The sequence below is a fragment of the Arabidopsis thaliana genome (assembly GCF_000001735.4).
Source record: "Arabidopsis thaliana chromosome 1 sequence".
In the NCBI taxonomy this organism is placed as follows: Eukaryota; Viridiplantae; Streptophyta; class Magnoliopsida; order Brassicales; family Brassicaceae; genus Arabidopsis; species Arabidopsis thaliana.
The window spans coordinates 28,868,259-28,893,897 of NC_003070.9; the positions used below are offsets into that span (position 1 = coordinate 28,868,259).

General features: G+C 34.0%; 4 protein-coding genes, 3 long non-coding RNA genes, 2 other non-coding genes and 1 pseudogene across 12 annotated transcripts; 7 read left to right on the top strand and 3 right to left on the bottom strand.

Moving 5' to 3' along the window:
• Positions 1-4,793: 4,793 nt before the first annotated feature.
• On the bottom strand, positions 4,794-7,177 carry GT2 (Duplicated homeodomain-like superfamily protein). The gene is made up of 2 exons (NM_106340.4): positions 6,719-7,177; positions 4,794-6,453 (listed from the first exon to the last, which is right to left on the bottom strand). The coding sequence occupies exons 1-2, from the start codon at positions 6,943-6,945 to the stop codon at positions 4,953-4,955; spliced, it is 1,728 nt and encodes a 575-aa protein (NP_177815.1). The 5' UTR covers positions 6,946-7,177; the 3' UTR covers positions 4,794-4,952.
• AT1G76892 lies at positions 6,433-6,741 on the top strand. The gene has a single exon (NR_139959.1). It is a non-coding gene; the product is annotated as an other RNA (long non-coding RNA).
• A 6,103-nt stretch (positions 7,178-13,280) lies between the features above and the next one.
• Positions 13,281-16,765, top strand: TLP1 (tubby like protein 1). 3 transcript variants are annotated; one of them, NM_179563.3, is made up of 5 exons: positions 13,281-13,742; positions 14,460-14,842; positions 14,939-15,026; positions 15,107-15,239; positions 15,333-16,765. In NM_179563.3, exons 2-5 carry the CDS (start codon positions 14,483-14,485, stop codon positions 16,117-16,119), a joined length of 1,368 nt encoding a protein of 455 aa, NP_849894.1. In that variant the 5' UTR covers positions 13,281-13,742; positions 14,460-14,482; the 3' UTR covers positions 16,120-16,765. The 3 variants fall into 3 exon arrangements, with proteins under 3 accessions (NP_849894.1, NP_001319391.1, NP_177816.1); NM_106341.2 differs by lacking the exon at positions 13,281-13,742 and adding an exon at positions 13,782-13,831 and having other exon boundaries at positions 15,333-16,287; NM_001334747.1 differs by having other exon boundaries at positions 13,343-14,842; positions 15,333-16,351.
• Positions 16,766-18,632: 1,867 nt separating this feature from the next.
• Positions 18,633-18,837, top strand: AT1G09683. The gene has a single exon (NR_139673.1). It is a non-coding gene; the product is annotated as an other RNA (long non-coding RNA).
• A 122-nt stretch (positions 18,838-18,959) lies between these two features.
• Positions 18,960-19,846, top strand: AT1G76910 (uncharacterized protein; the record flags this gene model as incomplete). The annotated part of the gene is made up of 5 exons (NM_106342.1): positions 18,960-19,009; positions 19,096-19,212; positions 19,330-19,392; positions 19,493-19,573; positions 19,738-19,846. 5 exons carry the CDS (start codon positions 18,960-18,962, stop codon positions 19,844-19,846), a joined length of 420 nt encoding a protein of 139 aa, NP_177817.1.
• Positions 18,984-19,724, bottom strand: AT1G76911 (annotated as a pseudogene). Its single transcript has one exon.
• A 992-nt stretch (positions 19,847-20,838) lies between the features above and the next one.
• On the top strand, positions 20,839-22,551 carry AT1G09915. The gene has a single exon (NR_143544.1). It is a non-coding gene; the product is annotated as an uncharacterized misc_RNA (transcript).
• On the top strand, positions 21,117-21,274 carry MIR4228. The gene has a single exon (NR_139674.1). It is a non-coding gene; the product is annotated as a microRNA ath-MIR4228 precursor (primary transcript).
• AT1G09693 lies at positions 22,316-22,556 on the bottom strand. Its single transcript, NR_139675.1, has one exon. It is a non-coding gene; the product is annotated as an other RNA (long non-coding RNA).
• Positions 22,557-23,717: 1,161 nt separating this feature from the next.
• Positions 23,718-25,463, top strand: AT1G76920 (F-box family protein). Its single transcript, NM_106343.4, has one exon. The coding sequence runs from the start codon at positions 24,037-24,039 to the stop codon at positions 25,159-25,161; it is 1,125 nt and encodes a 374-aa protein (NP_565142.1). The 5' UTR covers positions 23,718-24,036; the 3' UTR covers positions 25,162-25,463.
• Positions 25,464-25,639: the final 176 nt, after the last annotated feature.

Genomic DNA, 25,639 nt, shown 5'->3' on the forward strand with positions numbered 1-25,639 from the left:
GATGTGTTATTTGTTTTTGTACATATTATTACCATTATTGTTTTGTCTACATTATAAAAATTAATTACATGGTGGGACTGTGAGACGAGAGTTACTCATCCTTTTTCAGTAACAGTTTCCTTGGTAGGATAAATAAATAACTTTATTAGTATATGTTATTTTATTACAAAAAATAAAAAAGAAGATGCCAAGTTCACATGCACACAATGAGAGAGAGCGTGGGGTTTGGGGTCCACGTGTAAAAAAAGGAATCTTACTCTTTTATCTAATCTCTGTCTCTTCTTCTTCGTTGCCCTAAAACGCAAGACTCTCTTTTTCTGTAAGGGTGATTTCGTAAATTATTACTGTGGAGTGCACGTGACAGATCCAACCATTCATACAAAAACACTCTTATTTGAGACCGATGATGATTCGCTGTGTCACAATTTAATTCATAAGTACTATCGACACATGTTTGGTCGCATTTCCTGATCTGTCTGTTTAACCGAAAAATTGATGTATCTACCGATGATCGTGACTCCTCTTTAACGTTTTTTACGTATGCTTACTTTACTTGTAATATACATGTGCATAAACACTCGCTCGTGAAATCTGCAAGGATTATCACATCATACAAATTGTGATTATTATAGCTGTTTTAAATTAGCATTACTATTCATACCGAACACAAATTTTAGTTAAAGTTTGGTTTGTTTGGTTCATGAACATTCAAGATGTTATGGATTTTGCACATGTTAACAATGAAGAGCATCGTATATATAAATATATCTACAATAATCCTCGCTGTTTTTATTCTGTATGTTTTGCAAGCTATATACTACACTAATTAAATTAATTATTATGAATTTGTTACCTAATCGACATTGAAAATTACCTCTATGTAGAGACCTATTTTGTGTCAGATTGGTTAAGAGCTGTTTTCTTCTCATTTTTGTGTGTGTGTGTGTGTGTGTGTATCAGTGTATGTGCGTATTTACATATTTCATTTTTATCATTATTTGTCTATGACTACTTAAAACCTAGACACGAATCTACAATATCTTACCCAACCTTCGAAGAAAGGAACTACCATTTTTTTGTAAGTGCATGTTGTCTTTTTTCGTCCCTTGCATTATAATGTGAGCCCACCTTTAATTTGTTTGGTGTCTGTTATCGTTTATTTGGATCAGATAACAATCACTTTATATTCTTTTAGCTAGCATAACCAAGTCTTACTTTGCACCGTTGAATTATAGAATATCAATAGCTAGTTAAACTAGTTTGAAATTGCGAGATTAAAATGATCAAACAAGGCAATAAGTAGACTTTAAAGTACACGAAAAGGACTCGTAGGAAATATTTATTCTTATTTAATACGAGTATTGAAAATTGAAATCGCAGGTCCACCGTCCACGGATGTAGAAAGTTGATTTATGAAATATTTATACGTCCATAAATTTTTCTATGTGTTTATTGGATGTTATTTTGAAATAATTCAAGATATTTTTGTATAGGTTTACAATTTCATTGTGTGTGTAATAATTTCTCACGGAGCGACCTACTTACTGTCAATTCTATATGATGTCTACATATAGAGTTGTAATGACTAATGAGGTTTGATGTATTTTGACTTAGTCCATTTTTTCGTGTGTTAGATAATTATACTTGTTTACAAAAAAAAAAGATAATTATACTTATGACAAATGACATTTGATATTATCATGTAGCAAATGCGAGGATGATGATATGACCAAGAACTTATTATCGCTGTATCTCAAATTTTTATTGCAACTCAAATTAGATGCACCGTCTCACTGTATTTAAGACTCAAACATTAGACATTTTCCAAGCAAAATGCGGCTTTAATTAAATGTAAGATAGAAAGAAATGCATATGCACTGGTTATCCTCGAAGAGAATTACAAATTTTCTGGAAACTGAAAATGTGTAGGTATGGATTCAGGATTCTTAAGAAGAAAATTTGTATCATCATTTAACTAAATATGCAGATATAAATAGATTATTCGTTGTGAATAATCACTCGTTAACATTGCACAGTTATTGCAATTTGCAAGATATACCAGGAAAATTTTGTAATGATGATTTTAAACCATAGATGTGTAATGAACTCGAACAATCTGTGGCACTGAGTAAGTACCTACATGTAAAGCAATCAACAAGTGGACATCATTTTATCGCTGTATCTCAAAATAATGTTCTCCACGATTATTGTTCAGATTGCCATTTTTTGGCCAAATCTTTTGTTTATGCTATTTTTGATATGGGCTTTTGGATTTGCCATTTTAGGCCTAATGCAATTACGTTTTTGTCCTTGTCTTCAACCTTTGTCTTCCATTTCGTTTTTGCTTGTTGCCGGACCACAATTATTTGCCGACCACCACCGTCGGGCTTCATCCACGCATCTACTTCAACTCTATCACCACCTTCAGTTTTAGTTCTATTAACATCATCACTTTTGTCTCCGATTCATGAAACGTCATCACCATAAACACCATTTCATTCAATGATTTTGAATGAAAAAATATTAAACCCTAAGGGGATAATGTCTAGTAAACCCAAGGGCTTCAACTATAAACATTGAATTAATAAACCCAAGAGCTTTAATTATAAACACTGAATTAATCAAACCTTCTAAATTATCTTCAAATCGAAACCAAATTTGAAAATTATAATCATATATTCATGAAATCTTTGAGTTTTTTAATTTCTCCTGACAAATCGAAACTCAAAGATAAAGAGATTAGTTTCAAAGCTTTCGTCCTTTGGTGTTGCTTAAACTGGAGTTGTCATGAGATCTCGTCATGAAAAACCAGATCGAGAAATTAACTTTGTGGAAGAACAATTCTGAAATTTTTTTTGCAACAAAACAAGGGTAAAATTGTCTTTTCCGATGAAATAAAAATGGCAAACTCACAAACTGTTTAAAAAATGGCAAATTCAACAAATGCCATGTGAAAAAATGGCTTTCTTGTAATTGATTTTTTTACCAAAATAAAAATAATAAATAAGTTCTCCAATCATTTTTTCCACCCAAAATTTATTTCGTGTCACATAAATTATTTACTTTCCAAAACCCACAAAATATTGTTTTGTTGTTGCATTTAACCAAAAATATATTTTTGCATAAAAAAAAATAAAAATAAAAAGTCCATAATAATGGATAACTTGGATAGTTTGAATATAATGATGCAGCAGTCAAACGTTTCTACGATAGCCACAAATTTTTTAAGTTGGGTTATATTGCTTGTTTGGTTACGACTTACGAGTTTAGGTCTAATGATTTTGAAACTTAATTGTCAAAAAACTATTTACCGACAACATGATAATTGAAAGAAAAAAAATGAAACTTGGAAAACCCGAAGTGCAGAGAAGTGGGCATGGAAAAGGGAAAATGAGATGTGAGAAAGAATGGTGGCTACTTATTAGGAACGGAATCTTCTTCTTTTTCTTTTCCGCAAATGTTTTTATAATTTCTATTTGCATCTCTTTTTTTCCGAGGGGCTAAAACAATGATGACGACCCAAATACAGTAGATGTGTGTATAATCATAATCCATAAATGAGAGTGCAATATGAGATAAATTAATTACTTTGAATCCTTCGGAATTGATGAGTTCTTGAGCATTACGGGAATACAACAATTACAATTCAAGATATTTTAAAAAAGTTTCCCCTAATTGACCTAAAAGAGGTGATATATCCAAAAAGAAAGTGATTCTTTTTGCTATAAATGGTTTTTTTTGAAAAATAAGTTTCGGCAAAGCATAATATCAAAGTTAGCTTTTACTTTTGTTTTGACACGACAAAGGTCAACATTTCGTGGGGGGACATAAAGAAGTTTTAGGCAAATGATTTCTCATGGCGTTGAAGAGCAAAAGTCTATTTTCTATGACTCTAAAATATGCCACGGAACATCTTTAACTTTGTTTTTCGTAGTTACAAAACTCGCATATATATAAATCCATTCTAGTGTTACTGGATAATTCAAACGTTAAGTTTAGCCTCCAGTGGTTAGTACTTGTTTGATTATAAGAAGACAGCGGAAAAATCATAAACTCCATATACACAATTTAGTACTTAATGTTCAAGCTGCCAAAGGAGCAAGAGAATGTTCTGCCGGTATAAGTATATGATCTGCCTAGATACATGTTACATGCATACATAAGCATGCAATAGAAGATTAACATAAAAAAAAAACTCCACAAAAATTAATTAGAAAACAAGTTTATTTATCATCATCAAGTTTTGTTTAATTATGCTTTACTAATTTTTATTTTTATTTCTGTTTCCTTTTAAAGTTATCTTTTCACTGGACAATCTTAATTAATGTAGTCTTTTCATTTAAAATACGACACTATTATTTTCTGGCAACTGTTCAATACTAACATTAATTCCAATATAATGTGTGTTTGTTGGGTTCCACCTCGTGACATGTAGGCACAAATTACAGAAAGAAACGCACCAACGCCATCTACCACACGGACTATACTTTTCATTACACGATTTAAGGTAAATTTACATATTAGAAATTTAGAATGGGATAAGAAATAAGAAGTTAAAGTTGAGATTCATATTAAAAAGAAAGAAAAAAATGATGAAAACGACGACCCAATTTGAATTTGTAGGTCCAAAAGTTTATTACTTGTGTCGGGTACCCATGGATATAGATGGATGCTTGATTACCCTTGGCTTCTCCCAACCAATTGGGCCAATTTTGATTCAATTTTCATCAGTTGATACTATAGTGAAACTTCTGGTTCTATAAATTACTAGTATTAGATAAACATCTCACATATTTCTTTAAAATCAATTATTTTATTAAATATATCACGAAATGGAATACTAATAACTAAAAAATCAAGCCATTTACTTACATTTGTTGTATATGCTTTTTTTTTTTCCTTCAACCCCATTTTACAGGAAAGTGTATATAATAAAATGATTATAAAACCACTTAGGTGAAAAGATTATTGTTAATGTCCATAGGTGAAGATGTTTTGTTCAACACAATCTCGAACTCACTTGTCTCATTGTCTCCTTCTCCCTCTTCTTCTTCATCGTATTCATCTTCTTCACTCTCTCCTTCTTCTTCATCTTCTTTATCACCAACTTTTTCCCTCTGATCAGTCTCAAACTCGGTCTGGGTTTCTTGCGAGAGAAGCAACTGTCTCTGTGGAGTCACCATTAGAGGCAATGGCAATGGCATTGCCCCACTTTTGTTCCTCTCGTTGTACAAAGCTTCGAGCTGGTGAAAATAAGGGCAAGTCTTGGAATCAAGGGGACGTTTCTTGTTGCTTTCTTTGACTTTCTTAAAGTACTTGTTGATGTTTTCCCACTTCTCTTTGCAGCGTTTCGCGCTTCTATTGTATCCCAATCTTCTCATCCCTGCAGAGATCTCTTCCCATAATGGTCCCTTAGTACCGTTTTCTTGATAGTTAGCTTCAAGATTCTTTCTTATCCTTATCAAGGCCTCGACCTCGGTTTTAGGCCATCTTGAAGAACTAGGAGACACCGAATGATTGTTATCGTAATTCCCCATCTTTATTGTTGTATCCAATAGAACCGCCCTCGGCTCTTTACTCTCAAACGTTATTGAATGATCGCTTTGATATTGTTTCCTTTGTGATGGTTTATGATTATGTTGTTGCGGTTGTTGTGGTTGTCCTCCTGAGATTTTGTGTAAGAAGGATATGATTGCAGCGTCTTTAGCTGCAGCATTGGACCTCTCATGGATTAATGTTTCGTGTTCTCTGTTGATTCTCCCTATCTCTTGGACCCTCCAAGCTTCTTCTCTTGAGATTCTCTCTTTCTCACGATACTCCAGTGTTTCCAAGAACCTTTTTTGCATCTTCTCTTGTTTCTCCATTAACTCTTTTGTCAACTTCGTAAACAACCCTTTCCAATACTTCCTCTTCTTTCTCGAGCTCTTAACCTGATGATGATCTTCTTCCTCGTCAGATGCAGTAGATGAAGAAGTTGAGCTCGAGAAAAGATTCAGCGATGAAACATTGTTCATCAAGTCATTTGAAATTGGCGGCTGGCTAACAGTAGTAGTATTGTTGCTGCTATAAAAAGGAAAAGGCGTCGTGGAAGATGGTTGCTTGGCGAGGAAGGTAGGGTTTGTGGTGATGGGTTGTACACTAACCTGATGATGATGTTTCAACGGTGAAGAACTTTTTTCGGTTGATGGATTGCTAGAGCTAATCCATGGTATCAAGGAAGAGGTTGCGGGCGCGTTCGTGATCACTGCAGAAGATTTCGCGGGTTGCGACTCAGGTTCAGGTTGATAGGAACTGAGAGTCTCGAAAGCTTCTAACTCTTCGAAAAACCGGTAAGTTTTGCCTTCGGATTTCCCGGTACGACCTTCTTTGGTACGTTTGTGGTACTTGTACACGTTCTCGAACTTCTCCTTGCATTTCTTTGAACTTCTCTTGTAACCAAGCTCCATCATTTTCCTAATTCATGTATCAATCAATAAACTCATAATTAAGAAACAAATATTATCCAAACTTTTTCTTAGCTAGTTGTATGTAATACATATACCTATAAGCAAATAAATAGGCTTGTAGTCATATATTTCAAATGAATTACCGAAATATATGACTACACATATTATATATACATCCCATAAATATGTGAGACGAAAATATATGATCATAAAATTTCTGCTTAAATTTTCTACTTTATAAATATATATGCATGTAACAAAATATAACAAACCTGGAAATTTCTTCCCATAAGGGAGCTTTGAGAGTAGAGTCACGAAAAGCTTTATCCATCTCTGAACGTATTCTCAATAGAGCTAAAGTCTCTGGTCTTGGCCACCGGTTTCCTCCGCTGCCGGCTCCTTCACCGGTTTCCTCCATCTTCATATCTTTTTCCTCCTCGACGGAACCTCCCACGCCGCCGCCTGAGCTCTCTAACAGTCCTTCTGAGTTTCCAGACATAGCTAAGACTCGAACTTGAATCTTTCTTGAGAGAGATGAGGAGAGTTTCAAGAGAAGACGAAGGTTGTGGTTGAATTTCCTTTTTCTTTTCTTTTTAAATTTTTTTTGTCTATTGTGATTTTATCTTAGGGGTATTTAATTGGGTGGGATGGACCATTTTATCTAGATCTTATAAATATAATACAATTTTCTTCGTATAACTTTATTTTGTATATATATAGTTTTTCTTTCTATATTACAAAAAGAGGAGTAGGACTTAAAAGGGGAACTTTTTTCGCTTTCCTTCTGTCTTTTAATTTGGGAATCTTCTCATTGCTTATAAGAAAAATTTGGTACCAAAAATTAAAGTATTTCCTATAAAACAAACCATATTGTATATTTTATTTATTTCGTTAAGCAATGAATAAACTACTATATGTGTGTCTGGTTCACTGTAACATCTGATTAATGATTGGTTTAATCGGCAAACTAAAATTTCAGAAACTGACCATGTATTAAAATGAAGCTCTTAAATCGAATTTTTGATCGGATATATACACAAACAATTGTTGACTGTACCAATTTTAATCCTAATTATTTAATACGAAATTTTAACGTGGATAATTGGACGGTGTTTAACTGTCCCACTTTACCACTTGTGAGTTGTGTTGTGACCTGTGAGTTACTTAATTAGAATAATTATCTCTATTACACGTCTTTTAATTATTGGAGTGACTTTAATATTAGGTTACTATATAAGCATAGAGTATATTCATAGTAAATAGAACAAAAAAAACCACAATGATGATGAATTGAAATAATAACAACAATAGTATAAGATTGTGAGCTGTGGAGAAGCCTATAAGAATATTATTACATTAATCTTTAAATGATTGAGATCATAATGGATGCTTTTTCGTATAAATTATTATATAAGGCAAAAAAAATAATCAAAGGTAATCAGCAAGAACAGCTGCAGATAGAGACGATAGGGATAATATTCGGGTAATGTAGGCCCACGTGGGCCCATAATAGCTTCTCACCGCCGCTGGATCAAATCGCAAATTGGTCACGACACCGACTGTTAATTTTACCTTTTTATCCCCAAATGTTGACCTCTTTAATCATGCAACTAGTAGTTTATACAAAACCAGTAACACACACGTCATTGTTCACCGTATGATGTTTTTCCAATGTAATCTATAAATGGTGAAACAATACATTTTGTAATTTATACTTTGACGATTTGATGTTATGTATATAGAGCGGTGTGTGGGCGTAATTAATATACGTGGGAGGTTTTGATGTAACATCAAATTACGGTATTAAATTAGACGAGGAGTTAGATAAATGTCGAGGTTATATATGGTTATTAGGCGGATATCAAAAGCATTTATGAGAAAAAGCAAGTAGAGAGACATGATTTAGTTAGCTTATGACCTACCTTATTTAATGTTATTGAAATATTCCGGTGCCTAATAAGTAATAATGTAACGATTTTTTTACGTAAATATTTCATTATTTTGTTGTTTCTTCGACAACCACTGGTTTTAATTTCGTTTTTCGCTCTTGTTCTAAAAATGCGTACCTGTATCATGTCAGTATAAATCAACGTGTTTTCCGTTTGTAGACACATTTGTATTAGATAAATCAAAATAAGTAACGTAAAACTACATCTTAATTGGCAACATAAATGTAAAAACTAGCGAACCTTGTACGTCACATTTAAACTGAATTTGCTTTTCACTGGTCAGTTTTATTTAGACTATACATTCGTACAACGATGAACTTATTAAATTTTTATAACTATGATAATTTTGTAGTTATTGACAAGCTCAAAAATATTTTATAATTCCATCTATTTTAATGGTCTTTTTAATTTGAATATTAGAAAAAGTAATTGACATATACTATAAAACTCTATGTTACAATGGTGAGATGACCAGACTTAATTTTAGAAACAAATTTATTCAATGCAATCACCTCAACAAACTGATGATAGTAAACTTCTGCATAAGTATAGTTTGCATTTTATTAAAATTCTGCATAATTTTGGCATTTGTATTGTGAATCTGTGTGGTTATGATCACAAAAAGAAAAAGATGCAAAACTGTATAAACATAGAAAAAGCAATCACATTTAAGTTATGGAGATGTTTTGTTTAAGTATAACAAAACATTAATAGGAGAATGGACAATCTTACTGGCAGTTTGTTTTTTGTCTGAAACACCAAACTTATCTCCCACTTTTTTCGCATCTCTCTTCTTTGTTCTGTTCATTTTTCTTTATAATTTCTTTCCAAAATTATATATTCGTACGTATTATTAGTTTCTTTTTCTAGTCTATAAGGTGAAAAAATAAATATAAAGAGAGAAATTAAAAAAGCAGTGGTTACAAATGAGCTGGATTCAGATGTATTTCCACTACGTATGGCTCTGTAAAGTGACCCCAACTTGATCCCTTTCTACGTATGTATAATTCATACGCCGTTTACACTTATTTAACATATAATTAATTATACAATATACATCTCATTGTTGTTCATATAATGTGAAATTGTAAATTACACAGAGCGAGTAATAGTGAATAATGTGATCGTTTATTTAAAAGTAAAAAACTTGTTAGAGGCTATAGAAACTGATTCAATAACTCAATATATTTCACCGAAATGACCGATGAATAAAACAAAATTGTTTTACATTTAATGCGATTTGTCACCTATAGACTCTTATTGTTCGAGGATGGTACCAAATGATTCCAACTCCATAAAGATTTACCTGTACTCTCCTTTTACAATCGACTTGACCCAATAAATTAAATGCTATTAATTTCTACAATTTTTTATATCTACATATTGTTTTTCTTTATTGCAACCAAAGTATTCCGTATTATTTATAGTACAATTTAGTAAATTGTGATTATGTAAATTATACCAACCAAAATCGAGAGAGGCTCTAGCCGATTAAAAGCTGGGACACATTTGAGCGCGGCGATACCAAACGGAGGCGTAACATCAAGAGCCGCTATATATTATGACGTGTCAATTTGTGGACGGTTCGATCAGTCCTAGGTGACGTGTAACGTTTTTATATGTGCAATTTGCCACGTAGGATATTATTTTCTCCGCTTACGTGGATTTTTGAAGCCTTTTTATTTTGTCCGAAATAAGTTGCTTTATTTCCAACAAACCATGTGAAAGCAATTTAAAATATATAAAAAATTCCTTAAAATAGTGAAACAGCTTTATTCCATTTGACAATAATATCACGTCGAGAAAATGACCGTAGACACTAATTTTTGAAAACAAATCTGTGTATTTTTTTATCTGTATTTTCATAAGTGGTACAGAAAAATAACTACATTCGTGATTAGTATATATTTTTTAATTACGAGTATTCATCTTATTGAGTTTCTTCTATAAAGGTAATAGCTAATATTTTAAATATTGATGGTCAACCTCATTTGTCATGCCAAGTTCGTTACCCTCTATCGTTATCAGACAGGTCATTGTCAACTATAATAATTGGAATAATTGACATATTTTGATCTTACCGTAACCTTGCTTGGCTTGACCCAAATAAAAAACGTAAACTACAATGGATTTTTTTTAATAAATAGATGGACCCATAATTCAATATAAATAATTTTGTTGTAGATAGGACTTGAAATTTTACTATTTCGGCTTCTTTTCCTCCACTCTCTAGTGTCAATGATTTTGTACGCTAGCTGGGTTTCACAATTATCCAACTAAAAATGATTTTTAACTTTTGGGCTTTTACATATTAACACGGCCTTATGATAAGGCCCAATACGTTACCTTTCAAATCCAGTTATTATCATCCCGAATAAATATGTACTTTAGAGTTTGAGCCCAACACAATTTTAGACAACAAACAAAAAAGAAATAAGTTGATGTTGAATATATATATATGAGTACGAAGATGAACTTGAAAATTGAAATCATCAGTTGTTTGAGGGCTTTATTAAGTTACCATGATAATTAACAAAAAGTCAGTTTATAAAAAAAAAAAAAAAAAAGTCATTCATCGATGGTAAAGTTCCTTCTTCTTATAGTCAAGATCTTTAATGAAGAATTGTGCATGGACCAACTCGATCACCAGACGTATATAACCTGGTTTGATTGTGAGAGAACCTGGTTTGATTGTGAGATTCCTCATGTGGAGTTCAAAAAATCATCATGATGAAAATTGACAAAATTGTTTAAGGTTATATGTTCCTTAACATTTACGAAATTATGCTTCGTATAGGCATCTCGCTTTAGAGATTCTTTTAAGCACACACACATACTATGTACGTGTCTGTATGTATGTTGATCAAAATTTTAGTAACCAACTTGGTTTTATTATATTCTCTGGCTCTCTGCTGCGTGACATTGAAGCCCTCCTGATCTTAGGTGAATAGGTCTCACTCGCACGCACCACGTTTATTTCTTTCTTTTCGGTATTTAAAAATACTACTAATCATTCAACCTGTTTTTGTATACTAGTGGCTTTGCTTTTGGGTTTTGTTCTGTTCGTGCCAACTTTCATTTAAACTATTTAAACACAGTGCAATGATATATTTAGCTACTTTATCTTTCAATTGGTTTTACTTACATTGTTATCTTTGTAATTTCCTATTCCTTACACTACGGCCGGTATTAGTTGTAAACCTGGCTATATTATATTTTAGAATGATATAGCATACCAGTAAGACAGTAAGTACTTTACATTATCATACATAAAGATTAATCGAACATTTTACAGTGATACCAAAATAATATGAATAGTCAACATTTTCATGGGTCTTGTTTACAAAACTGCAAAAATATCTGCAATTTCCTAAGGATTTTCATTTATATTTCTGTCACTATCTCTTTTTTTGTCAATAACATGCATTACAATGAATTTAAACTCGATGGTGACACAATAACAATACTAGTATATATAAACCATTAAACTGCAAATTATAGTTGAATATCACTAGTTTTTCAAATGAAAATGGCGAATAATAGTAAATGGTATTAATGAATAATTTGAAAATGGTAGTTTAGTGGATAAAGAAGACCCCAAAAACTGCCACTAACCATGATTTTCCTTATATTTTCAATTTTCCATATCATATGAGATTAGGCCTCTATCTTAGTCCGAGGGTTTAAAGGTCAAAGTCAACCTCTTCGATGTGCCTTACCTGCCACGACGTATCGCTTTCCAAAATTTCCGATTCTTACAAATCTACAAAATTTATTCTTTTTGTCGTTTTCTTACAAGAATCGGGAAATAGTTGTTTCTAGCTTGCAAATCTTTCACAGCATTGATTCCTACAAAATAAATAGTACCACTCTTGTATTTTAATAAATTGAACACATCTCTTTCTCCACCTATGCCATACCAATGATCTTTTATTTCTTCTTTTCGTATGTGGTTCTTGGTTTATTAATTATCATAATAATAAACAACAGATACTATAGTCGACATATATATTTGTATATGTTTGTTATCGCATCTATCTATAATTCTCAATGTCACTTCTACCAAAAATCGCGAAGTAGTACATGATCAGGGGTATTATAGGTACTTGACACGCCATGTTAGATGGAGATTTTGTCTTTATGACGAGTGTGTGTGTGTTGCTCAACTAATCTCACATCACGGATTAATCAATCTCAGCCGTTCAAATATATAGAATAAATAGCCTTTTTTTTACCTTATCCATTTATCCATATCTATTTGTTGTTCTCACGTAATCAATCTTCCCATTTTTTTACTAAATAATTAATAATAGGTGAAATATATATATATTTTGGTTATGAAAGTTGACAAATAATTAAGAAGTTTGAAGAAATCGACCAAAGCCAAATGATAGTGGAATTCAAATATAAAGTGAAGTCCAATCAAAGGGATATGATTTTGCTACAAAAGGATAGAAAAGCTTTATGAGTTTGAGACTTGTCGTTTCCGCATAGATTTGCACTAATGAACTTATTGTGGCTGGCAGCCAAACACATCTGTGTGACTTTCGATATTAGTAATAAAGAGTTTAAATAGTTACGTTGGTTTAAGAAAAGTTTACAAATTTGATTTCATCTTTGGGCAGATAGCCATCAATTATTTTATTAATCTACATTTAAAGATTGTTTTAAGAGAAACCAAAGTTGAATAATCTCATCAAAGAACGGTAGGTAAACCCTACCAAATTTAACAACCCTTAAAACCATTTTCTGTATTCACATTCATTTTTTGTTATACTCATCATGGACTTTTTTTTTTTGTTTTGGTAAAAAACATGTACATATTTAGATGCTATCAACAACATGAATGACTTACAAGTTAAGAAACAAATCTCTTTTTTTTTTTGGGATAAAAAGAAACATAAATCTTACCAAGAGATAATCTCTACAAAATTGTTTTTTCAGGATATTTCCAAGAAATGAGAGGAGGTCAACGACTAAAAACAACTTGCTGAATATTTAAAAATCTTTTTCTGCTTAGTGGAGGCATTTATTTTACATTAATTTTTATGTTTTAAAAACATAATGTTATTATATAATTAAATTTCTTGCACAAACAGAGAATATTATTAATATATACTGTGAAGAGTAATAAAACAGTTTCGTTTCATTAAATATTTGATTGAATTATAAAAATAGTGAAAAAATAGAAGATGTGTTCGTGTTCGTGGAGCGGAGGACAACGTAGTTGGTTTCCGCGTGCTGTACGAGACAGATAACTTCTACAGAGAGAAACAAAGATCGAGACAAAAAGAAACCCTTAAAGGATTTGAACGGAGAAGACGAGGAAAAACAAAGACACAACTCTGTAAGTTCTGACCCAATTTTTTTTATGTTTTGTCTGGAAAGTTTCAAGATTTGATTTTTGTGGTTCTCTTTACATTTTCTGGGTTTTGTGTAAGCATTTGATGTGTGGAGTGTCTCTCTTTTTGTTATTCGAATTCATTATCAATCTTTTGTGTGTGTTTCATGTAGATTTGCTCAATTTTTAATCTAGATCTAACCAAATTAATTAACTAAAGATTTAGATAAGAAAAGCCCTAATTTGTGATCTACTATATGATCCAGAATCTGGAGTCTTTGTTTCTACTTGATATATGTAAATCTTGAAAGTTTCCTTTTTTTTTTCTTCTCTTCTTGAAGTAGTAAAGACTTTATCTTTTCTCAATTGAATCCAAGAATGATTAGAGGGTTTATTTATTTTGGGACCAATAAACAGACTTTGTTCTTGGGGGCAGAGACTGTTTCTTTCCCTTTTCTTTTTTTTCACTTCTTTAGAAGATTCTTCATTTGAATTCTGTCCTTCAATTTTGAAGTTGTCTTGTTCTCTTTTTTACTAAATGTGAATCAAAAGAATGTTTTCTTAAGTTTTAAAAAAGCCTGTGGTGGTTACTGCTTTTGGTCCATTGATAAGAAGAATCTTCTTTTCTTCTCTTCTCTTCTCTTCTCTTCTCTTCCGTGTCATTGCTTTGTTATTAAGTATCATTCAGAATTTGAATCAAAACTCTACTTTTGTGTCTTGCAGAACCTTTAGAGAGAGAAAAACAAATGTCGTTCCGTAGCATAGTTCGTGATGTGAGAGATAGTATAGGAAGTCTATCGAGGCGTAGTTTCGACTTTAAGTTAAGCAGCTTGAACAAAGAAGGTGGTAAATCCCGTGGTTCGGTTCAAGATTCTCATGAGGAACAACTTGTAGTAACGATTCAAGAAACACCGTGGGCGAATCTACCTCCAGAGTTATTACGTGATGTGATCAAAAGACTTGAAGAGAGTGAAAGTGTGTGGCCTGCTCGTAGACATGTTGTTGCTTGTGCTTCTGTTTGCAGGTCATGGAGAGATATGTGTAAAGAGATTGTTCAAAGTCCGGAGCTCTCAGGCAAAATCACATTTCCTGTTTCGTTGAAACAGGTTAGATTTCAATTCTTTACTAATGTCATCATCACATATGTTTTGGTTAGTCTTATGATTGGTTATTTCAAGTAATTTCTTCTTCGGTGTTTATAGCCTGGACCAAGAGATGCAACAATGCAATGCTTTATCAAAAGGGATAAATCTAACTTGACTTATCATTTATATCTTTGTCTCAGTCCTGGTAAAACTTCATTTTCTCTGTTTTTGTTCCAAGTTTTTCTCTGTTCTCCAAAGCAAATCTGAAAGCATGAATATTTGCAGCTTTGTTGGTTGAGAATGGAAAGTTTCTTCTTTCTGCAAAACGCATAAGAAGAACTACATACACCGAGTACGTGATCTCTATGCACGCCGACACCATTTCGAGATCAAGCAATACCTACATTGGCAAAATCAGGTAATAGGAAAGACTTTGCCTAGTTATAAGACATTTAGAAAGCGAATGTGCTAATGTTTCCGGCTTAACGCGTGATTATCTCCTCTTTGGCAGGTCTAATTTTCTGGGGACGAAGTTTATAATATACGATACACAACCAGCATACAACAGCAACATCGCTCGAGCGGTCCAACCGGTAGGTCTTAGCCGCAGATTCTACTCAAAGAGAGTCTCTCCCAAAGTACCTAGTGGGAGCTACAAAATTGCGCAGGTTTCTTATGAGCTAAACGTTCTTGGTACCCGTGGTCCGAGGAGAATGCATTGTGCGATGAACTCAATTCCCGCCTCTTCCCTTGCGGAAGGCGGAACTGTGCCTGGACAGCCCGATATCATTGTCCCGCGCTCTATTCTCGACGAATCGTTCCGCAGCATTACCTCTTCGTCATCGAGAAAAATCACTTACGATTACTCGAATGATTTTAGCAGTGCACGGTTTTCCGACATTCTTGGCCCGTTAAGCGAAGACCAAGAAGTGGTATTAGAAGAAGGGAAAGAGCGGAATTCGCCACCACTTGTGCTTAAGAACAAGCCGCCGAGGTGGCATGAACAGCTTCAGTGTTGGTGTTTAAACTTCAGGGGACGTGTAACAGTCGCATCAGTTAAGAACTTTCAGCTCATTGCAGCAAACCAACCACAGCCTCAGCCTCAGCCTCAACCGCAACCTCAACCCCTAACTCAGCCGCAACCGTCTGGTCAGACCGATGGTCCCGACAAGATCATATTGCAGTTTGGGAAAGTGGGAAAAGACATGTTCACGATGGATTTCCGGTATCCGCTCTCTGCGTTTCAGGCTTTCGCTATCTGTTTGAGCAGTTTCGACACAAAACTTGCTTGCGAATAAGTCAAAAACTCAGCTTTGTATGTAATGTTATCAGATTTGCTTTGGAGATTCTTGTTTTGTGGTGTTTTATTTTCACCGAGAATCTCATAATTAGATTTGTTTCAAGCTTTCATTGCTTATGCTGTTTATTGGTGCAACCAAAAAGTTTATTCGAGTTTGGTTTTTCTCCATAGTTTGATTTGTATTCATAACGGTCAAAAACATAAAACGAAAATAACAATAAATCATTAAGAAGCATTGGTTATTGAAATATATGATATATCTCCGATTTTCACATTGATAACAAGTTTGATATTAGAAAAAAAAGGATAATATATAAGAACAAAAAATGGACAAACTGTTTTATGTAAAACATCAAATTATGTTAAGGGCAGGAAAGGAGAGATGAGAGAGCAAATGACAGACACTGAGAAGTGAGCACACTGCTTGCCGACTTGAGGTCAGAGCAGGTTTTAGAAAACGGCAAGCATTCCTTGTTTGGAAAAGCTAGATGGCATATAACCAGCGTTATTTGTTACCACGGTGGTACGTACGGACCGACGCGACTTCCCGTTAGAAGAAACATCGGATGATATGAAACACGCCCTCACGTATGTGAAAGACAGAAATTTCAATGGCTGTCTTCGAGATTTATAGTTACTTTTTCGACATTTTTAATTGTATTAGTTGTAGATTATATTAGTGTCAAACTATTGTATTATATTCATCTAGAATTCTATAGTTTAAAAGACCAATCGTCTGTCAATAAGGTGTGAAGAGTCCATCAAGTAGAGAGATCCATCCCACGTTAGCACATCATTTTAAATTTACGTTCTTTATGAAACATTTTGTTCAAGTTCTTGAATAGTTTCGATAGGTGGTTTAAATAAAAGTAATTAATGCCAAGGAAGTATGCTTGTGTTTATTTCCACGAACAAAAGATATGATTCAGCCCTTTTTTGTTGTTAATATATTTATTTGGTGGTCGAATTCGAACTCACAATGTCATAAAAGTTTAGCCAAACTTGTTAATGAATATTGGTGATCTTGTTTTGGAGGTGTGGACCAATCAAACAACAAATCAACCACTATGTGTGGATTTTTGCGAGGAAAATAAAATGATTGGATAATTAAAATAAGAATTGACCTAACTACGATAGTTATAGTTTAATTAACCAAGTTATGTGACATAATCCATTTCTTAAAGTATAATTTCATCTCATCTTGGTGATCCAAAAGGCAAAAATGTATTTGAAGGGCCATATCGGATAGTCGTCTTTAAAAGGGTCAATGACTCAATGTGGCTCAGTTCTAGTTGCCGCTTTTGATTAGTAAAGATCAGTAAGATTTTAATTTCATTTTCTAAACAGATATCTGATAAGTGATAAGCTAAATCATAAGACTAATTTGGTCTATAAAATTGTACTATTTTCCTTGGTCAGACATGATTCGTTTTCTTTTGGACCTTTTTGAAAACAACATTAAGATTATTTTCTTCTTAACCGATCTTAATCAAGAAAGTGTATTATGAATCTTAGTTTGCAAATGACATATTATCCTTTATCGAGCACGTCAATATTGAACGTCAAATTAATCACGGTATGAGGTTTATGTATGTGTTTAAATATATTGTCAACTAGCTACAAGAGTGGTGAAGCACTAAATCACACCACCAAAGCTTGTGACTTGGTTGTGATTACTCTCATGATCTATTGTAATCTTGTTGTCAGCGTTTTGCATTCTAAAATTCTATTACAAGGACTAAAACATGCAATACAGTGATTTAATAAGTAAGATTTGCTTAAAACAAGCACAACACATGTAAATTGTTAATCGAATGTTTTCTGCGGCTAAAGCCTGAATATGGGAAACTCAAACTGTTTGATAGATTTTCGACTCTTGATCCATATCTCTAGCCCAAAATGTTAACCAATAGAGAAGACCAGCAGCGTATTTGTAACTTGGTTGTACATGTTCAACAAAAACACAAGTTTTGTTCACTAAAATTTGCTAGCAAAAAGTGCCAACTCATGAATAAATTCAGCATCGCTTTTTTTTTCTCTGGCTAAGAAGTAGTGGTGAATGATCCAATATGGAACGGGTAATCCAATATCATTAGGAATTGTAATGAAGCATTCTTCTCGTCTTGATCATCGCATCAAAACATTAAGGTAAAACTCGTTACCTTTTTGATTCCATCAACTGAGAAAGCAGCATTGCAGAAAATGAAAGAACTTTAGAGGGGAATGGAATCAAAAAGCTAACGAAAGAAAACAAGTTAGATGCAATAGTGGCACGTGGTTCAACTTTGAGCTCTGTCCTCGCCATTGGAGAGTATCCTCGGTTTCAAAAGTTTTGTATGATACATAAAATTATGACCGTTATTACGCAGTAGGAGAAATATGACCGTTATTAAACTTTCTTAATAACGTTTCAATTGTTTAACAGCATAATTAAATAAAAGAAAACAACGTAACCCTAGTCAGAAAGAGATTAAAAAAAAGGAAAATCAGTCAAAAGTTTCCTTTTTGTTTTGTGTAAACCGCTTATAAATACTCGCTCGATCACTCATCTCTTCTTCCTTGAGAAATCAAAAATTTCTGCACGCTCCTTCTTCTTCTTCCACACGGAAAAGAAAACCCTAGCGTTTTCAAGTTCTCTGTTTTTATATAGAGGATCGCCGATGATCCTTTCTGATATAGAGGTAAGTCGATGATCTCTTCTAAAAATTCACTCTTCGTCTCAGAACATATCCGTAAGGTTTGATCGGAGGAAAAAGCATCTTCTGTCTCCGGTTAATCGAGAACGATTAAAGGTCGGATCTTTAAATTAACTTCCCCTGTTATTAGTAATTCGTTAGCATGGACGAGCAGCAGTTTCGATTAGGATTCCATTTTTGGTCTGAATTCTTGTATATCTTGAGGATTGAAATTAGGAAGATTTTGCGTTTGATTAGGATATTGAGAGACACACTTAGATTGCTGATATCTGGAGCAGTCAAGAGAGGTGGAGACGGAAACCTAGGCCTGTAATTACGCGGATGCTGCATTGGACGGAAACCGTTACCAATATAGGACGATGCAGAGTCTCTGGTCGAGGAGGATCAGAGTTAGGGTAAGGTTATCTAGGAGGGAAAGGACCAGGTCGAGGAGGATAAGTGATTTTGATTCTGAGGATTAGTCATGACATTACCAGGGAAAGTGTTAGCATTGCTAGAGGGTAAGTTGGGAGGATGTCTGCTAGTGGAAACAGATGGCTCGCTACTGCAAAGAACTCATGTGGGTCTTTCTTAAAGTGTATCCTTTGAGTGTTCTGTTGTTGCTGACGGTAATTATTGTTCGGCTGATGATTTGATGGTTTTGGAACATATTTGACCTTGGATTTGTTGTCAAAGACTCTCCTGGAGTCGGAATTTGAATCCAGAGGTTAGGGTATACTCGTCTGGTTCGCAACAAGTTGTAAGCTTTCGGCTCGTGTAAGAGGGATTCCTCCAGCAGAGAGGCTTGTCCAAAGCCACACACTCTTTGCAGCATGAAAACATTGTACCGTTGTACAGATGCTTTGAGAGGCTTTGCCAAAAAAACATTGTAACGTCTCATTCTCAATCCGTGAAGAGCAGTTTTGGCTTTCTTTGTTCAGGATGACGAAGATGCAAAACTCATCGACTTTCTTCGTCGAGAAACAACAGGGCAGAGAACGGCTAAAGACTCACCACATCAATGGGCCTTATCAATGGGCTTTGCTGTGAGGCCCTCCTTCCTACCCAAGTCCAACCAGGTATCCTTTTCTTTATTTCTTTTTCTTTTTAATAATAATTTTGATTTCCTTACAAATGTTTTTAACTTATATTTTTTTACTACTATTAAAAAAAGTTGTTTTGATAAGTGTTATATTTTTAAATTTTGTGTAAACTAATTGGACACAACATCCAAACCCCTAAGAGGTGTCCTAGGTTCAATATGGTTTACACTTAATTTAAATTTTTAACACTTGTTTTTGTTTTATTAAAAAAATGTTTTTAAAATTATTTATATATTACTACTAAAACATTAAGCATCATGTCTTTTTGATCTCTAAATTTGGTGTCATAAGTTTAACATGTTTTTCAGGTATTACAAAATTTAACATTTAGTTACGTTTTAAGGTTTTTGATGAATAATGTTTTAAGTAAGTTTTTGATGAAAATTTCGTTTTAAGTTTTAAGGTTTTTCACAAATAATATTATTTTTTCCGTAAGATAATGGAACGTGTTAGTTTATACATTTAAGTATTTTGCTTACATACATGAAAGTTATGGAAGAAAGAATATTTTTCGATAGGACATGGAAAACATCAAGCCGTTTACTTAGATTTATTTTCATTTTCGACTATAACAAAAGTACCCGCAGTTACAATATCTCCCAAATAATCGTGTAGCCCTCGGTTTTCACAAATTGGTAGTGAAACAACAAATATTGTCTTATATATTCCATCATCTTCCACTTCTCCGTACTTGAGCACACGCTCTTTGATGTCCGTCATGATTAGAATTTCGAACCCCTAAACATTAAGAGAAGAGAAAGAAAATGCACTTGAACCTAAATATTGCCTGAAGTTTCTAATATGTAAAGAAAAACCTAAATAAATCAGAATGGGCCTTTTTGTTATGGATTAGAACCTCAAAAGCCCATGAACCTAATAATTTACAGTATTTACGTACAAGGGTATAATAGACAATTTGCATATGAAGCCCTAATTTCATCGTCTTTATCTAACCTTGAAACTTCAATCCCAGATTTGTTTCCTGGCTTCCTTCTCGCCGATTAGCTATTTTTGTTTCTAGTTTATTGAAATTTTGCTTGGTAATTGTTTTTTTGTTTGTTTCTAGTTTATCAAATCTTTGTTAGGTAATGGTTTTTTTTCTAAAAAACTTGAATCCGATCTTCTTTTATCGTTTCTGCAATTTTGGTTTGTTGTTGTTTGATTTGCCCAATGATGCATAAAATTATGTTATAGAGCGGTTGTATTTGGGTAATCTCCGGCGTGTTGTTTTAACCTAATAGCCTTGAACGCCGTCGTTTCGTCTCCGACGACATTCACACGCGCACACTTCCACCCTTACCATCTATCCGTCTCACACGTGCGTCGGATGCGAAACGGTGGTGTTCAGGGATTTTTTAGGTTGCCGGATTTTACCCATTTACTCTAAGCCGTGAATGATCAAATTTATAGCTATGAGATCTGAGGGCTTTGTTTTTTAATTAAAGTTTCGGTTTTTATGTTTTGGTTTGTCTTTGCCCATTGATGTAAGAAATCATTTCTGAGTGGTGCCCTGGTTTTTGAATGTTCTTCTCGTAGTTACCATTGTTGCTCCTCATCATCATTATCATCATCATCATCTCAACAGTCTTCTTCTTCTTCTTCTTCCTCTGCTTCTTGTGTTCTCTGCTGCTGCTGCTACTACTGGTTTCTTGCAATGGTAACTTTGAGTATATTTGAAAACCTGATTTTGATGCGCCGTATATGACAGATTTTTGTGAATACTGAGGGCTATTTTTCTTTTATCACTAATCTTTGTTGTTTGGTATTGATGTAGTTAATCATTTGTAGTTGTATGTTGTTATTTTTGGTGAGATTTAAGCCCTGTGATGATGACTCTAATGAGTTTGAGTGGTGCCGCTTGGTTTTTTCTTGCTGAGACTCATTATCTTTGTTGCTGCTCCTGCTTCTCTGTCTCTGTCTCTCTTTCTCTCTCTCTCTCTCTCTCTCTCTATATATATATATATATACACATACACACATACATGTTTGGTTGCAGCGATGGAGATATGATCTTAATGGTCTTTGGCATAGAAGAAGCCAATGCGTTGTGCCATCTATGACTAAGTTGTAAAACAATTGTCTTTTAAGACCTGAGGGCTTGATTCTCTGTTTTTTTCTTTCTTAATTTGTCTATTACTGAAAGTGAAGGAGTTTGAAATTTTGGGTTTTAATCTGTCCAATCGTTGTTCTCATATCTATCAGTTCTAGTCAATAGATATCTGGTTTCTATGTTAGTAATATTGATTCTTTAAAGTCGGAAAATTAAATCCTAGACGCTGAAGCGTTGGAGCAAACATTCGAGATTGTTTGGACTGCTTAAGAACTGCGGCTAATGCTTAATTGATATCTTAACAAGGCTTGAGCCTCAGGGTAGTGGTGTATTGAGCGTATTACCAAGTTTGATCCTTTGTTTCTCGCTGTTACGCGAGATAGTAAAATTGTAACCCTTGAGATGGCTTTGTTCAGAAACGGGTTAACTAGACTAGTTGGCCCAATATACATATTTACCTCAGCTTGATTAAATGCCCGTGAACTGAACTTGAAGATCTGAGAACTTAACACTATAAGACCCGATGGCATGAAACATTATCAGCTTTTGGATTATTTTGTCATAAATTAAGCAAACAATATCCAAAAAAGTGTGGAGACTGGACATCTTCTTATAAGTCTTCTTCCGAATTCTCTTTAGGTGTTAAGGGCTTTATTACACGTGGACGCATACATTTCTGTTGCCATAATATTTTCAAAGTATTACTGAATTGATAAAACAATTATGGTTGTGTTCAATACTCTATTGGCTAGATTTTCCTGCTTTTTAAGGATATTTGATTTGTTAGAAGAGATGAAATTGTCTAAGACCATACATCAAAATCTTTCTATCTTTTTCTTGTTTTGGTGAAATGATCTTTCTCTAAGCAGTTTTTTCATCTTTACATGTTACATTTAGAATTTCACCAACAATAAAATGTTCAAATCCATTTCCGAGCCTAAGCTAATATAGGAAAAAGTAGCCGGAAATTGTTTTGGACCGACCCGATAAACAACAAGGCCGACATAGCCTCTTGTTTCTATGCGTACGATTTAATAATGCAACCATGAAACTAGAATTTCAATACTATAATTTTATTATAAATTCATTCTTTTTTTTTTACAGGTAACCAGAGCTGGTGTAAGTTGTGCCGTTCAATGCTTTACAAATTATTGATTGCTAATTTATTAATAACTAGATTTTAATCTGCGGTACACCGCGAGAATAATTTATTTTTTAAATTAATATATATAAAAGTTTGCAAATTGTATATTTCTATAAAATGTTTTTATTTTATAGTTTACAATTGTTATTAAGTAACGTTCTGTCAAATCTGTCCCGCCAACTCGTCCTGTAAAAAAAACTCATTTATTTTATTAATGTTGATCTTACTTATGATATGTTTATGAATTATTGTCTAAATATTTTGTAATTTTGTAGTAATTAAATGCTATCAAATATCTATGCGGCTTCATGATTATAATCATGCCGAAAAGCAATATCAAAAACGATAATTTTGTAGTAATTAAATGATATTAAATATTTTGGAAGTTTTATTTTAGTAATTAATTGTGTAGTTAAAGTAGAAAGATTTTGAGAAGATTGTTAAATATCAAATATTTAATTAGAAGATTTTCTTTCTAATTATAAAAAATAATTATTAAATGTCAGTGACAGCCATTGTAAATAAATCTTAACTCCATGACTTATTTCACAAAATGACTGTAAAAATATATATATAGATATTAAGTAGGTTTAAACAATTATGAATCTATGAAAAATGCGTATGTCGAGTCTTTCTAATACAAAACTTCATACAAATAATGACCAAAGAGAATATAAAATAGTCAATTATGAAAATATTCAAATGATAAGCAGACAAGTAGGTGACTCAGCGCATTAAGCAACCCAAGGACAAAATGGGAACTATATATTATTTCCCTTTTCTTCACCACTCTCCTTCCGATACCCAAAACCGGAACCAATGACAACGCATACCAATGGCGCATTCTCATACTTTTCCGATTTTACCCTTTAGTTTTCCCACAATTCTCGATTAGACCATTTCTCTCCGCCGCCGAAACCTACGGAGAAGGAAGAGAAAAACCATGGAATCGTCTCCGGTAAACTGTCTTCCACCTGATTCTCTCCACCAGATCTTCTCATCTCTTCCTATTCGTGATATCATGATCTGCAGATCCGTCTGCAAGTTCTTCAACCAGCTTTTGACCTCTCAGTGTTTCATAGAGATTATCTCAACTCGTCCGCCGTTGAATCTACTCGCTCTCCGACCTCCTCATCACCACCACAGTCACCGTCACAGCGGAAACGGACACGCAACGAATATCCGACCGTACATCCATGTATATGATCCAGAGCAGAATCAATGGTTCAGATTCAATCTCGATTTCCTCCCTTTCCGATCTCCTCAGCCTGTAGCTTCTTCAAGCGGATTGATCTATCTTTGGGGAGATTCGATTGATTTAGCTGAATCTAGCAAATCGCTCGTCGCTTGTAATCCGTTAACTCGGCAGTTCAAGGTTTTGCCTCAGCTTGGCTCAGCTTGGTCACGCCATGGTACTGTTCTTGTTGATTCGGTGAATCGAGTCATGGTGCTCACTGAGCTCGCTGCGTTGTATTACTCAGGTACTGTAGTTGCTAACCAATGGCTCAAATTCTCGTCGAATTTACCATCGAAACCTAGAAGTCCTGTGTTAATGTCTAGCTCGGTTTTCGCATTGTGTGATGTTGGATCTCCATGGAGAAGTCAATGGAAGCTTTTCTCATGTAAATTGACGAATCTCACAATCACTCATACCAATTGGGTTTGCTTGGAGAAACATGAATGGGGTGATATATTCGATATCATCAAACGACCGCGTTTATTGCGCGGTAACGGTGATTCTAAGCTTCTTATGATCGGTGGATTGAAATCGACGTTTTCGTTGAACCCGGCTTGTTCAACGATTCTGATACTTAGGCTTGATCTAGAAAGCTTGGAGTGGGAAGAAGCAGGTAGAATGCCGTTAGAGATGTACCGAGGTTTTCAAGAATCGAGTAAGTTTAAAGTTTTTGGAGGTGGAGATAGGGTTTACTTCTCTGCTAAAAGGATGGGGAAGCTTGCAATGTGGGATTGTTGGCAAGGTTGGAGATGGATTGAGGGCGTCCCTGGTTATGCAGATGGATTGTGTCGAGGTTTTGTGTTTGATGCTAAGCTTACATTGATGCCATGACAACAGAAAAAAAGGTCCGTTTGTGTTCGTTGCGCATTATTATTCCATAGAAGGAAGGAATCTGTATCTCTCTGTTTATGATTATTTACTGATTTTCTGTATTTGATTGTATGAATGTATCTGCTTCTTTGTTGTTACTGTTCTTAAGCTGTTGTATCACTGTTTCTCTATGTGCTTTGTGTTTGTTTTCTTGTAATCCAGACTGTTTGTAAAACTGTTAAATGGAATGTGATACGATTGTAGTCTTGCTTTGTGATTGCCTTAAGCTTCAACCTTTGATATGTGATCATCTTGGTTTTGTTAGGAATTTCAGTTATGGGTTCACAGAGAATTGTATAAAGTTGAAACTTGAAACCATGTTTCCTCTTTGAATCCCTAAAACTACAAATAAGTGTATATGGATATGGTTCAGAACATATCCATATTGAGAGAATCATTCACTTTTGATGTCACCAAGCAATTTCTTGTCCATTGAAAC

Coding starts and splice junctions, on each gene's coding strand:
- GT2 (NM_106340.4), bottom strand. CDS start 6,945: ATGTCTGGAAACTCAGAAGGACTGTTAGAGAGCTCAGGCGGCGGCGTG. Junction 6,454..6,718: donor TTATGGGAAGAAATTTCCAG/GTTTGTTATATT, acceptor TACATGAATTAG/GAAAATGATGGAGCTTGGTT.
- TLP1 (NM_179563.3), top strand. CDS start 14,483: ATGTCGTTCCGTAGCATAGTTCGTGATGTGAGAGATAGTATAGGAAGT. Junction 15,027..15,106: donor ATATCTTTGTCTCAGTCCTG/GTAAAACTTCAT, acceptor GAATATTTGCAG/CTTTGTTGGTTGAGAATGGA. Junction 15,240..15,332: donor ACCTACATTGGCAAAATCAG/GTAATAGGAAAG, acceptor CCTCTTTGGCAG/GTCTAATTTTCTGGGGACGA.
- AT1G76920 (NM_106343.4), top strand. CDS start 24,037: ATGGAATCGTCTCCGGTAAACTGTCTTCCACCTGATTCTCTCCACCAG.